The 15566-nt window shown below is 37.1% G+C and overlaps 1 protein-coding gene across 1 annotated transcript in view; it reads right to left on the bottom strand.

Moving 5' to 3' along the window:
• Nucleotides 1–641: 641 nt before the first annotated feature.
• LOC126469956 (GDP-fucose transporter 1) overlaps nt 642–15566 on the bottom strand; it is a 41446-nt gene continuing 26521 nt past the window's right edge. Inside the window, exons 5-6 of the mRNA XM_050097368.1 lie at nt 12097–12389; nt 642–1149 (exon numbers count right to left, since the gene is read on the bottom strand). Of these exons, the coding sequence (XP_049953325.1) occupies nt 943–1149; nt 12097–12389 (500 nt within the window). The 3' untranslated portion in view covers nt 642–942. The remainder of the gene's footprint in view (nt 1150–12096; nt 12390–15566) is intronic.

The following is a 15566-nucleotide window of genomic DNA, read 5'->3' as shown; positions in this document are numbered from 1 at the left end:
TGTTCAGGTTGGATATTTTACTATTATGCCATCTCATTCATTCACATTTCACATTCTTTTTAAAAAACAATAGTAATGCATGACTATGTGAACAAGCACTGTTAAACAATGTGATGATGTGCTACCTGGTGATGCTGCTGGATACCAGACATACATATTGCTATACTGAATGAAATATGCAGTTATCACAACGTGTTCCTACGCTATACTACAATGTCTATAACTGGGTACACACATTGTGACCAGCAGTAAAAACTCCTTTCTCATTCACTATATTAATCTACTTACATGTCACTCTTCAGATCTCTTTCTACTGCCCTTTGGTCATAAGAAAGATCTACAGATGACATAAATGACTATTCTGGTTCAGAAAAAAAACACAGTGTTACTTATATCATATTTATGCAGTAAAACATAACCATGTTTGACCCGACCCATTACATATGGCACATGGCTGTCAGTCATCAAGGTAAATGTTGAGAATAAAGGGTGAAACACACCAATTTTCCCTGAAAATATCAACATTTCTTATGACGTGTGAAAAGTTGGCCTCCTTTCTATCTTTTTTTGCAATAAAATAGAAAAAAGTAGTAGCTCACACATAAACAAAGACATAATGACTAAATTGCAGATTTCCTTTTACAAAGAAAAAGGCTAATTTATTTTGTATGAAAGCTACATTACTGTACATATTTTTCACATAAGGAACTCTTACCACTCAGAAATAAAAATTAAAGATTAACACATTTATCTCAGTTTCAACAACTCAGTACAGTACATACATTTTACTTCTTTTGATACAAGAAGTCATAAAATACTGATAAAGGTAAACTAACACACATTTTCTCTTTAAGTATCAGTTGTGTGTTCAACAAAACAGTTTAAACACAATAACTTTTTAAGTGTGCTAGTCAGTAAAAATTAAATTAAATTAAAAAAGTCTTAAAGACGTTCAGTTTTCTGAGCCTTATGCTCTTGCTCCATTTCATGTTGCTTAATTCGCGCGTAGCTTGCACTAGCCACGAGCACTATCCAGTTAGATATCCACCACAAAAATGGTCTATTTTCATCATACCAGTATGATGCAATTACTGTTTGTGCACAAGCTTTTGCAGTCCCTGAAATGTTGTGTGTTAGTGGAGATGTCACCTGCAGAAAATCACATAGGATTTACATTCCACACCTAAACATGATATATTTTGATAACATGTCACCAGGTTAACACACACAGAACTACAGACAAAAAATCTGGTGAAACTGCTGATTACTACATATGTACACACATGTGTGTAATCTGAAATCAGTGTAGCTGTTACTATGCATTTCTTTATCTAACATAACAAATGAGAGCTAGTAAAGTGAAAGGGGAGTGGAATCCCAAGAGAACCAAAGAGAAGAGAAATTCTTCATCATAAATCTGTTTTGTTAGTTATACTGAGGTGGCATAGATGACTGAAAATTGAATACATACAATCTCCAGATGATACACACAAAAACACAATAATTACACCAGTAGGCCTTACATTATTACACAGTTGGGTGATCTGTTGTTCTGCTTTGATAATGGAAGCATGTAAAAAATCATCACAGACAAACTGCTATATGTTTGCAAACAGTACTGGCATGAATGCAGCACATACGAGACATTCCTGCAAATATTTTGATCAGTTGCTCATCACCTCTGTTGTTTTCTGCCACTGTTACTTGATTATCTGTGGATGGCAGTAATTCATTTCTGGAGCTTTTGTTAGTAGTTCTGTATTAAGAAATATATTTGTAAATTCTGAGATATTAACAATTTCAGAATGTAGGAATTCTATCATGGTAAAGATGGAAGCTAGTTGCACTGATTGACTGTTCTGTCAGTTCTTGGTAGAATATTTTATAAAGCATGAATGAAAGCACAGACATCACTGGTGGAGTATTCTGCGATATTTATTATTTATCTCACAATCTGGTTTTCAGCTGTTACGCTATCATCAGGTACAAAAATATTACTGTATGATCAAAGATTTTAAACTAATGCATCTCTGAGTATCTCCATTCCCAAAGCCGAAAATTGTTACTGCTAGATTTAGGATAAAATGAGAGAAATTATTTCAGTGAAAAAGTGATGTACGATTATCTAACTAAGATAAAATGAGTTACACATTAACTAATGAACTATATAACAAATTACAACAACTATTCTTAGAAGAAAATAAATTGAACAAACTTGTTCCAAAGGAGAGGCTGAACAAAATAATCTTGTCTTTAACAGGTCTTAAATTACAAACAGATAGGATATACTGGAGAGATTAAGCAGGCAAGTGAAGCAGCTTTCATTATATGAAGTAATTTTTTTCCATAAGTTTTCGCAATTTTACTGAAATAACTCCTCCCATTTTATTCCTAAATCTAAAATTAACAATTTTCATCTTTGGAAAGGGAGATACTTTGCAGAGGCATTAGTTTAAAATCTTTGATCTAACAGAAATTTCAATGCACCACATATATTATCTGTGTACCTGATGATGGCTTAATAACTGAAAACCAGTTGGTGAAATAAGTAATAAATATTGTAGAACATTACACTAGTGTCGTGTGTGCTTTCATTCATAATATAGAAACTAGTGCACATGCATTAAGGAAAAATAGAGGCAAGTGAGTGAAATGTGTTATTTGGAAAACTATGGCCTTGATTATTGATAGTTTATAACATTGTTACACAGGTTCAGATGGAAGAAACTAACTGCACATTTTTATACATAAAAGGCAATAACTTCATGAAATGCAATCAACATCATCAGCAAAGCTTCAAAACTCTCCTATTTTCTGAGTTGTTTTCTGATATCTGAGTGCAAATTGAAATTACGTGTAGGACAAATCTGGTGCGTATACTACAAAATGAAAAGTTCCAGAAACTTCCACAGATCTTGTCAAATATCCTGCAAGCAGAGGGACCATTATGTTCAAAGAGAGCTTCTTATGACAAAATATCCACAGCACTTACTTATTTTCAAATGGGCACAATTTTCTCAAACAATGTAAATTTCAAAACTTTGTTTCTATTGTACAATCTTGTACAGATTTTGTTAATTTTTATTTATTCAAAGTGAGTAATAAATTGTTTGTCAACTATTTTAACCATTCTTCCATTTCAGGATGTAATGGTTACAAAAAGGAACTAAAATTTCTTTTGATTACATATTAAATGTGCCAAATCCTATACAAAGTCATCCGTTTGAATTAATGACAGATGTACTGAGAGTACCTGGGGCGCCAAATAGGTATATCCCTTTCTTATGTATATATTTATTGATAACGGTATGCATTCAGTCAATATTCCTGTCATACTTACTTACGATCTCCTAACTAGTAACACTCAATATTTTATTCAAACCAGAGTCCATAGTCTTTAAAATGTTATTAAGTTAAACCTTTGTTCTTTTATTGGCTGTATTAATTAGACACACATCTACACATCATACACTACCAGCTGATTTCAGCGACAATGGCCATTTTCAAATGATCACGTGCAGACAAAAGCCTAATTAGTACAGTCAATAAAGGAACAAAGACTTCTTTTAACAGTAATCCTCAATCAATAAGTGCATTATTATTATTATTATTATTATTTCTTTTAACAAAAATCAGTCCTGCAGATGTTACACCAACTTAGATATAACTTATCTAAATGTTAGTCTTCAAAGTTCATCAGACATATTAAGTGATTCAAGGAAAGCTTTCAGAACATAGTGACAATTACAAACCTAACTAACATGAAGGTAAAACATTTTCTCAGTTTGCATTTTATCCACAACTTCTCTTACAATACATATAACCAGAATGAATCGTTCACTCTGCAGTGGAGTGTGCCCTGTGGGGGCAGGTCACAAGTCATGACTAGACAACTCAGTAGGTACGAGCACTGCTCAAAAAAAAGTAATGCACCCAGAAGGAGAAGAGGAAATGAAACTTCACAAGTTGAGAGGGTATGTGATCTTATTTCAGTGATTACCCACAACTGTTATAACTGGTCCTTGATATTATGGATACTGGGACAGAGTTGACATCCAAGCTGGACCCAGACATGTTCTATCGGGGGCAGATCTGGGGTTTTGCTGGCCATGGGAGCTTCTCAATATAATTTGGACTATTAACAGACACACATGCCATGTATGGGCAAGCACTGTCTTACTGAAAAATGGTCCCAGGATATTGTAGCATGAGACATAACACATGAGGACACAGGATGTCCGTGACATACCGTTGTGCCATGCGAGTCCCCTCAATCATTACCAGTCATCCAGTCATGAGCTGAAGTCATAGCCAATGGCTACTCACACCACGACATCATGAATAATACCACTGTGCCTCTCCAAAACACTTGAAAAATGGGACATATCCCCAGGTCACCACAATCCTTGCCAATGATGGTTATCTGGGGTAATGTGAAACTACAGTTTGTTGCTGAACACAAAGCGACACCCATCATCAGCAGTCCGCACTTCCCAGTCATGGTACCCCTTCAATCACAGCAGTTTGTGCTGTGGTGTTAACAGCAGCCTGTACATGGAACAGTAATTTCCCAGTCCAGCTGCAACTGATCTCTGACCAATGGTGCAAGATGACAAAGAATGTTTCAGGAAGTCATTATCTGTTCTCATATGGCAGGGGCAGATACGAATGAGTTGTTATGAGCTTGTGCACAATGCAGCAATCATCCTTACATAGTTGACTGGAACCTGGACAATTAGTATGCCTGCCTTCATGTTCCCAAGCAGTCAAACATTGGGCCACTGGTACAACCAAATGCCCCACAAAGGTGGATATTACACAATTTGGCCTGCTGGCCAAATGGAGACCCACAATGAAACCCCCTTACAAACTCTGTCAGGTTCTGATTATGCTGTATCACATGAGTACATGGCACCACCACATCACCCACAGTGATTATTCTCCATCTCATGCTGTCCATGCCCTCTTATACAGAGGATAGGTACAATAATGTGAACAGCGGTAGTAATGGGATGGTTGTGTTTGATGGTCAACAATGCAGGTAAGGCACGTGTCACGCTGGACTGTGTGTGTTCAGTAGGCATCAGTACAGGTTGTTTACGAGTAGTGCACACTTCATATTTGCATTCAGAGGCTGACATCGACATGCAATGAAAGACCTAACAGAGTTCCTAAGAGGGCGGATTGTGGGGGCCTGATTAGCTGGAGCATCAGTAACCAAGACAGCCAACTTATTGAATGTTTCAAGAGCAACTGTTTCAACAGTCATGACAGCTTACACAAAGCATGGAAAGACATCATCGTGTAAACGTAAAAGTGGGTGCAAATCAAAACTAAATGACAGAGATCGTCGTATGCTAACACAAATTGTGTCAAAACAACACAAGACTATGGCAGCTAAAGTGACTGCAGAGCTCAATACCCATCTTTGAGACCCCGTATCTATTGACACCGTCTGCCGAAAACTCCATAAAGCAAATACTCATGGACGAGCTGCTATACCATTAGTGACAACAACCACCACAAAGATGCATAAAACATGGTGTCGGGAGCAGAAATACTAGATGGCAATCAGTGGAAACACGTCACATGGTCTGATGAGTCAACATTTTCATTATTTCCAACATCAGGTCACGTTTATGTCTGGAGAATGCCAAAAGAAGCCCACAATCCTGATTGCTTAATTCCAACGGTTAAGCATGGGGGTGGAAGTGTGATAGTGTGGGCAGCCATATCATGGTATTCTGCTGGTCCCATCATTACTCTCAAAGGCTGTGTTACAGCCAACAATTAAGTGAACATTTTGGGTGATCAGGTGCACCCCATGATTCGAATGTTGTTCCCCAACAATGATGCCATATTTCAGGACAATAAGGCACCCATACACAGCCAGGACAGTACAATCATGGTATGAGGAGCATGTGTCTTTGCTGGCCAGCACAGTCCCTGGACATTAACATTGTCAAACCCTTGTGCGTGGTATTGGAGCACAGACTCCAGAGCAGATTTCCGCCTTCCTCGTCACTACTGGAGTTAGAAAAGGTTCTGATCGAAGAGTGGCATAACATTCCACTGGAGACAATACAATCATTATATGCCAATATTACAAGAAGAATCACAGCTGCATTATGGCCAAATGGGGGTCCAACCCCTATTAATAAACTATTCCCAAGTAAGTACAGGTGTTCAAGTTTATTTTGCCTGTCCCGGTAACAACACTAAACACAAACAACACTATTTCACTCTGGTAAATGTTCTATCTGTCAGAGAGAATTACAGCACATATCCAGTCATGAGGCATATGTGTATGTGTATGAATATACATTTTTATCCCACCATGTCTTCTGGGTGCTTCACTTTTTTGTCAGGCAGTGTAGATTAAATGAGAGGCTAGCTGAAAATTCACTTTGAAGAGCACTGGGAGATCATCTTTAATGCAGCTCTTATGCATGTTGATATATTAGCATTTTATTCCAAATTACCAATTTGAATATTTTCACTCCACAATTCTGAATTACCAAAGAGTGCACACATAACAAACTGTTATATTTTGTAATGAAGTAACTGTAAATTTACACACACATTTCCCCCGAGATACTTTTCTTCTAATAAATTTGAAAATACCATGTGTGTTGTTTACAAGAAAAATATGACAACTACATGAAAAACTAATCTTGATCATGTTCAGCACCACAGCTGACACTAATGTTAATGATTGATGAAAACCACCTCAGCTGTAATATTACACATTTATTGTGTTACAACCAGTTTCATACATTGAAGATCTTCAGGTTGCAACCTGACGATGTCCAATGAACATAACCAGTCATAAAACAATAAATGTGTAATAAAACAACTGAGTTGGTTTTCATTAATCATTAATAGTATGTGAAAAATATTTCACAGTAAATAATTTTTCTGATTTTTGTGAGAAAATATTTTGCATACGTTGAATGAAAGTTTATATTCCTGTATGATAATTCTCCACTATAGAAAAGGTATTACATGCTACTTGGATAAATGTTTCTTCTTCTTCTTTTGTATAAACAGGCTACAAAAGTGTGCAAGCAAATTTAATCACAAAGTATGCATAGAAATCTAATAACAAAGTAGAGTGGTAAACTCAAGGTGTCCACCTCAGTGGCCTCTTAGAAAGATAAAGAGCAGGCCTTTTATGATGACAGCGAAAACAAATAGACAATTACTTGCCTCATTCATTTACTAAAACCTTTTCCATGTACTACTCTGAGATGACTGATGCCATTACAACTTGTAGACATTAAGGTAGGTTTCCCACAATTTTCTGTTTGTTTCAGTCAACCACTGACAATCCGTAAGAAAGATTACCGTCACTGTTTGTACTACCCAAGTTATCCTATGGCCTCCTTTCTTGCTGTATTAACATTTTTTTAAGGAACTCTGATGAAATCATGGATTTTTAAGACACTATATTAAGTTACGGTATGATGCTCTAATGTACCCGTCTGAAGAAAATACCGTTTGTGTAACCAAGTGGAGACTGAAGTTACCAGCACAATACAACCTTCCCAAAATGGAGCAGAAAACTGTATGGCACTGTGTCACCTGATTAATGCAGAGACATTTAATGTCTTGAGAAATGTAGTTTATATGGTGCTCAGAAGCAATAAACAAGCAAACTTTTCATTCCCTGAGGCTCAAAGAAGATATGAACAGGATCTCTGCTCAGGAATCTGAGTTGATTTAAGTCACAACAAAATAACTGAAAACAGTGTGAATAGTAACCTATTTTAAGGATTGAGGAGAGCAGAAAATATGGAAAAAAGCCCACAAACAAGAAACAGAGACTCCAGACTTCTCACTCACTATACTATACTTATAATGACATCAACAGTGTTACATTTTAAACACAAACAAGAGATGGCAATACTGTTGATCAAATTCGTAACTCTTTTGGGTGAAAGAATGACCTTATACAGATGGAAAGATGTTTTCCATAACTGTCAGAAACTAATTTTTCAATCAAGTATCACAGACCTACTGGAGGCCAGAAATGATGGTAATGATCCAAGATCGCAGTTAGCTATGAAAATAAAAAATATAATTTTAGTAGCAGTTGTGATGGTTTTAATTATGTCAGCATTTATCATCTGTGTAGCAAGAAATGTGAAACATTGATTTAAAAAGGTGTTTGCTGCACAGAATTGCAGTTGTACATTCACCTTCACCTGATTGGATAAGTGAAAATGGAATGCCCTCTCCCATGTCCACAAAAAATTCTGGGATTCTAGAACAACTGTGTGCCTGCAGTTTACAATATGGCCTAAAGCGTCCAACCGTTGCATTATAATAATAGGATAAAATACAGTGTTTTCCAGAATCCAATACATCCATACACACACACAAGATGGGTGAAAGAGGGTCAATGTCAGATTCAGTTTTGGGATGAAGACAAGAGTATTGTGTCTTTTACTGTAGTTGGAAGTGAAATACAAACACCCTTTGCCATGTTTCTTACCAGAACAACTGATTTAGGTGTCATGTTTCAGTATAGTTGAAAGTGAAGTCTCAAACACACTTTACCACAATTCGTAGTGAAAACAACTGATTTAGTCCAGAAGCATTCACTACTTCTCACTTCCTCTCTAAAATTGTTAATAATGGTTTTGGGCTCAATGATGAAAGGACCACAGGCTCATCTACATTTAATTGGCACTTCAATTACCATATCATGATACATTTGTTTACAGGTATGACACATTTCTAATTTCACATTGGTCCAAGCTGCATCTTAAACAATCTTGAAGAATGGAATGGATGTAACAGTGTCTTTGTGAACTACCATAACAGTGAGATCCAATCACTGATGCTCAATGTTCAAGGAGTGAGATGTATGTGTACACTAATCTGGTGAACTAGTTTTGGCAGTCTCCTTTCTAGGGCTACTGTCCGATAGTGAATATTTCTAACAAAATCTGGCTCTACCTTTCAGAGAGTCATTTGTAAAAGAAGATAAGGGGAAGTAAGCAGAGAGGAAGCTGGGGTGTGAAATCCAGTATTCAATAACCTAACTGTTCTAGGTGCACAATGCTCTCACCTACTTGATCCATGGACCTATATCCAAAAATCACAATTTGTTGACTGGTCATCAATGTAAACATATTGGTGCACACAATACTGTGTAAGAAGACTGTCACTATCCAACATATAACTTATTAGATAACATTGGTGGCTTCCTGAGATTGTTGGGGAATGGCTCTTTAATACAGATATGGTATTAACAGGACTTGCAGATGATTAGTTCTGAGTGCCAATGTTGCAACCTAACCCTCAATAGAAGCAAGTATATTAAGTGTTCATAACCGGGTGAAAAGTTTCAGTATAACTTTCCTACACCACTTATAACAAGTCAATGGCCAGTAATAAATATTTAATAGTTAATTGCAATTTAAACAATAACTTAAGATGGAATGAAAAAGTGTGTGGAGTTTCTAACATGTAGGATTTACAGGTGAAATAGATCACACAATTTGTGAAGTATTTTTTTAACGAGAATGTGTGTATCACAGGTATTACAACAACAATAAAATTAGAGAAATTCAGATAACTGCAAAGGAATTCATGAGGTGTTGAGGCTCAAAGTACAAATGCACATGCAGACAATTTACCTCAAAGGTCAATGAGAGTCTCTTTCTTGATGGGTTTATATTTTGCCAAATTGATTTATTCAGAACTACCTTAGTGAAAATACTGGTTGAAAGTGGGAAGACAATTGTCTTTGTAAATGGGATAAAGTACAAAGTGTGGTAGCAGTAAATGGAAAGGAAGCGCACACTCTCCTATAATACGTCTTCCATATGAAGGAACTATATCAAACTGACATAAAAATAAAATTAATTTCTTTCTGAGTCTTTTAAATCCCTTTCTATCTCAGTATTTACAACAACCTCTCAAGAAATATGGGAAAATGCTTTTCTTTCAAGACTCCTTTCACCTACAGTTTCTTACTATCATTCAATCAAGCCTAGTGATACATGCTAGTTCTATCTAACAGTCATTTCTGTTTCAAACAGTAACTGTTTTTCCCAACTGATAATCAGTACTATCTACCTTGCCTGCTCCCTGCATTCAGTCTAGACTACACTGACCCACAAAGATGTTCTAACCACCTGGTCACTGTACGACACCACCTCTTACACACTGCCTATACATTATACTGTAAGAATGCCCATTGAAGTTAGTAATTCCCTATTTATTTATTTATTTATTTATTTAATGTTCCGTGGGACCAAATTAAGGAAAAATCTCCATGGTCATGGAACGAGTCAATACACGAAATTATAACACGATAGTAGAAACAGATAACATGAAATATAAAAAAACATATGCAGGAGACAAGTCGTAAGTTTAAATAAAGAAAATCAACAATGTAACACTAGAATTTGCTTAATTTTTTAGCTCTTACAGGAGCTCCTCGACAGAATAGAAGGAGTGAGCCATGAGGAAACTCTTCAGTTTAGACTTAAAAGACTTTGGGCTACTGCTAAGATTTTTTAGTTCTTGTGGTAGCTTCTGCACAAGAGACAAGGAAGTGCATTCCACATACAGATTTGATTTCTGCCTAGTATTAACTGAGTGAAAGCAGCTAACTCTTGGTAATAGGCTAATATTGCTAACACCAAACGACATTAAAGAAAATTTATACTGTGAGGGCAATGTCAGAATTCCAAGACTATTGAATAGGGGTCGACAAGAGGTTCTCGAACTTACTCCACATATAGCTCGAACAGCCCGTTTTTGAGCCAAAAATACCCTTTTGAATCAGAAGAATTACCCCAAAAAATAATACCATACGACATAAGCGTATGAAAATATGCTAAGTAGACTACTTTTCATGTTGAACTGTCACTTATTTCAGATACTGTTCTAATGGTAAATAAAGCAGCATTTAGTTTCTGAACAAGATCCTGGACATGGGCTTTCCACAACAGCTTACTATCTATCCGAACGCCTAGGAACTTGAACTGTTCCGTCTCGCTTATAATATGCCCATTTTGTCTGATCAAAATATCGGTTCTTGTTGAATTGTGAGTTAGAAACTGTAAAAACTGAGTCTTACTGTGATTTAGCATCAAATTGTTTTCCACAAGCCATGAACTTATTTCATGAACCACATCATTTGATACTGTTTCAATATTACACACAAGATCCTTCACTACCAAGCTGGTGTCATCAGCAAACAGAAATATTTTTGTATCACCTGTAATACTAGAAGGCATATCATTTATATAAATAAGAAACAGCAGTGGCCCCAGCACCAACCCTTGGGGAACGCCCGACTTAACAGTGCCCCATTGCGACTGAACATCACTACCACTCTCAATATTGCAGAGAATTACCTTCTGCTTTCTGTTCTTAAAGTCAGAGGTGAACCAATTGTAAGCTACTCCCCTTACTCCATAATGGTCCAACTTCTGCAGTAATATTTTGTGGTCAACACAGTCAAAAGCCTTCGTTAAATCAAAGAAAACACCTAGCGTTCACAACCTTTTATTTAATCCGTCCAAAACCTCACAGAGAAAAGAGAATATAGCATTTTCAGTTGTCAATCCATTTCTAAAACCAAACTGTACATTTGACAGCAAATTATGTGACTTTAAATGCTCCAGTAACCTTGTATATACAACCTTCTTGATAACTTTAGCAAACACCGATGGCATGGAAATAGGTCTAAAGTTGTCAACATTATCCCTATCTCCCTTTTTATAAAGTGGCTTCACTACAGAGTACTTTAATCGGTCAGGAAACCGACCACTCCTAAAGGAAAAGTTACAGATATGGCTAAGTACTGGGCTAACATACACAGAACAATACTTCAGTATTCTGCTAGATACCTCGCCATATCCACGAGAGTTCTTGGTCTTTAGTGATTTAATTACTGGCACACACATCAGGTTTATTTCTAGAGTATAGCTGTAGATATAAAAACAAATTACAACAACATCATTATAACACAATGCACTGAAGAAATGCAGGCATATAGGGGGAAAAACTTTTATCACAAATCTGTCAACACACATTGTTTTTTGAAGTAATACAAAAACCAGAGGCACCTACCTTAATCTGAAGAGCTGTGACAAAGCCAATTGCAAGTCCAAAAAATCCACCAATTGTCATCAGAAACCAGAATAATGGACTAAGCAATTTATCATATGCTAAAATATTTGAAATTTCACCAGTCAGGGCAATGAATGGTAAAAATATGATACAAGAATAAACATTGTTGAAATAAGACAGCAACCATATCTCTTGATTTACAGCTGGAAGAACTTTCTTGGTGTATATAGAATAAAGAGAGAGGAAAAGTGAGCCCAGTACACCAAACAGTGTGCCCAGTAATGAAAATGATCCTGTGAACAAAAAAAAAATTATTGTTGTGGTGCTTCTAAACAATAGTAATACTGAAACTAAACAAGTGTTTAATACTGCTGAAATAAATTGATATACAAACCATTCTTGTGATTGCAAGCATAAAACAATTTAAACAGGCAATTTCTGCTGATAGCTAAACAAAGCAAAGCCAGTAACAAACAAATTAAATATTGCATTCTCACTAAAATAGCACCAGTTAAAGGCAATTTGTTGTCAGGAAAATGCACATGCAGTTTCCTAAAAAAAAGAGAGAGTGTTACATTAAAGACACATATTTTTGGAATTAAGCCAGCAGAATGTAAAGTATTACTATCCCCTCTGTAGGGACAATGCACACTGGTATCGTAATGAGAGGACAAAGTGCTTACTTGTTAAGATCACACAGAAACATGTGTCTAACTGTATGATTTACTGTTCATATTAGGCACACAAAGTGACTCTCCAATCTAGCAATGTAAAAAACAATTGTAGTACTGGCAAAGTAAACTAATTAAATCTACAAACAAATACTCCCAAAACAACATGCAAATACTGAAAAAATAACAAGGGGGGAAAATTACAGACTGACATTAGTCAGCGTGAATGTGAGGATGCACATATTAAGAGGAATTACATGTCTTTATGGAAATATAAAATTCAGTTGGTTCAAGAAAACTTGTGATGATTTTTGCAGTATGTAAAATAGAGAAACTACATTATGAGCATCAAATTTTATCTCACATTCATTGGAGTAATTTCCACACATGCAATGACAGGTTCCAAAGAACTTAAAGTAATATTGTGCAACTGGAAGACGTAAGGTAATTACATTAAAAAAAAGAAAAAAAGAGCAGCCATTTAAATACCAAGATTGAACTACAGAAATGCCCTGAACAATTGTGGATGAGATAAATTAACTCTTTCAAAATGCCAAGCAAAAATTTGTCTTCCCTGGTATGAGGAAAAATAACAAATGACCATTTAAAATGAACTATTGAGCAACAGATATTTCACGTGCAAGCCTTGCTGCTTAGATTCCACTGCAGAAGACCAAAATGACCTCTAATGCTCACCTAAATTCTTACACCCATCCCAAAGTGGTCCACCTAAATTCAAACATCCCGACTAGCCCATTGTGACTGGCTACTGTGGTGCCACTGATAGGATTTCTGCCATTGTTGACCACTACCTTTACCTTACAGCCTACAAACCTAATAGCCTACATTAAAGATGCCAGCATACCTTGTATCACCAGCCTTCCTGTTTGATACGGTTAATGCTGCCTCCTTATTATACATTATACATATCCTATGTGCATAGTTCTACTGCCATTACCTTCCCCAATATACTGCCAGCTCTAAATCTACTATGTCCTTTCCTGTAAATGTGACCGATTACATTCTCTAAGAAATATCCTTTAGCCAGCACTTTTACTATAAGCATCCTAAACTGCAACTAGTTTATCACATTTTCTGCTAGGGCATCAAAAGCCTTTTGTAGTCCTCTTGAATGAGATCTTCCTCCAAATTAATCCTAACCTCAAAGAGTTTTCAAAATCCACCAGTCTACAAGATCATTGTCTATCCTTATTCATTTCCACTTCAAATCCCTCATACCATATAGCATATCTCTATGACACAGATAAATCCAAAGGTGTTGGGTTCAATCCTCAGTCAATTCTACAATTTCGATCACCCCGTTATCACTCTTTTGACCTCTGGCAATGTCTGTTAATGTAAAAAATGCCTAACTGCACTACGGTTTGGAGTCCACGTTAAACTCTATATTCCACTACAACTGGCTGAGTAACTCTATTTCAAGGTCAGGGGAAGGTTAGAGCATACAACATCCAATAAGGTCACGACTGGTAAAGCAATGTGGTGTTCAAATCAACCTTCTGGTTGATGACAGCTTTACCTTTAGGATCAGTACATACTGTACATCCACCCACTGCCCGCCTAGATAGCCGAGTGGTCAGTGGGGCAGAATGTCATGCAAGGGCCCTGGGTTTGATTCCTGGCTGGTTTGGAGATTTTCTCCACTTGGGGACTGGGTGTTGTGTTGTCTTCATCATCATCATCATGCCATCCAGTTCGACACGCAAGTCACTGAAGGGGCATCAACTAAAAAGACTTGCATGAGGTGACTGGTCTACCTGACAGGATCCCTAGCCACACAACATTTCATTTCATCCACCCACTATCTCCTACTCAACTCCTGTCACCAAGAAAACCCTGTCCAATTAAAGATGGGGGCCCTAGTACAAACTGCCACATGATATACCTTTACTGTTACAACTGTATAAAAATTCCTCGTAGATATGGTCACAGACAAAATGTCAACCCCTGACAACTCTAGTCAAGGGCAAACTTGACACCCAATTCATTTGTCAATACTTACTGCATGTGTCAAAACGACAGGTCGAGGGAGTGGGCATCCAGTAGTAGTGGTAGTTTGAAATGAGAACAGGTGAATTAAATAAGTATAATGCATTCTGTGTTTCATGTATCTATACAAGAGGCATACCTAGGGAAGGTGGGCAGGTTTCCAGCAGCTAGGAGGAGCTATCAAGGCTAAGATACAATGGAGCATCCATCATGGTTAAGATACAGTGGGCCAAAGTCAGGAGTGAAAATTAGGGCAAATGTTGTCATGTTGGAGGCTGTGGGCAGAGAGAGAGAGAGAGAGAGAGAGAGAGAGAGAGAGAGAGAGAGAGAGAGAGAGAGAGAGAGAGAGAGAGAGAGAATCCTGCACAAGACTGGGATGCCGAAGGTGGAAAAAGGGGTTCTCTGGCCAGTTGTGGGAAGTGGTTCCCGAAGTGGAGGGTGGTGGTAGATCTAGAAGGAAAAAAATTGAGATGGGGTGGGAGGGGGTTGGCAGCAGTCACTTTTGTGTGAATGGGCATCATGTTGACAGGATGCAGGTATTCACAGTTCTTTCTTGCCTCAGTATATGACAGGGGGTAAAGTGGTTTATATCATTGTATCTCCTCCTCCTCCTCCTCCTCTCTCTCTCTCTCTCTCTCTCTCTCTCTCTCTCTCTCTCTCTTTTTTTAAATACAGGGCAAACTGGTTAACATGGAGGATGGTGTTCAGTACAACTGATACACAATGGTGGTTGTTCACAAGGATGACCTTCGTGAACTGATCATAGACAGTTTCCACATTTTGAGTCTG

The sequence above is a fragment of the Schistocerca serialis genome, chromosome 3 (genome assembly GCF_023864345.2).
Source record: "Schistocerca serialis cubense isolate TAMUIC-IGC-003099 chromosome 3, iqSchSeri2.2, whole genome shotgun sequence".
Lineage (NCBI taxonomy): Eukaryota > Metazoa > Arthropoda > Insecta > Orthoptera > Acrididae > Schistocerca > Schistocerca serialis.
Note: the sequence above shows the minus strand (reverse complement) of the source record. Positions and strands in the feature narration are given on the sequence as shown.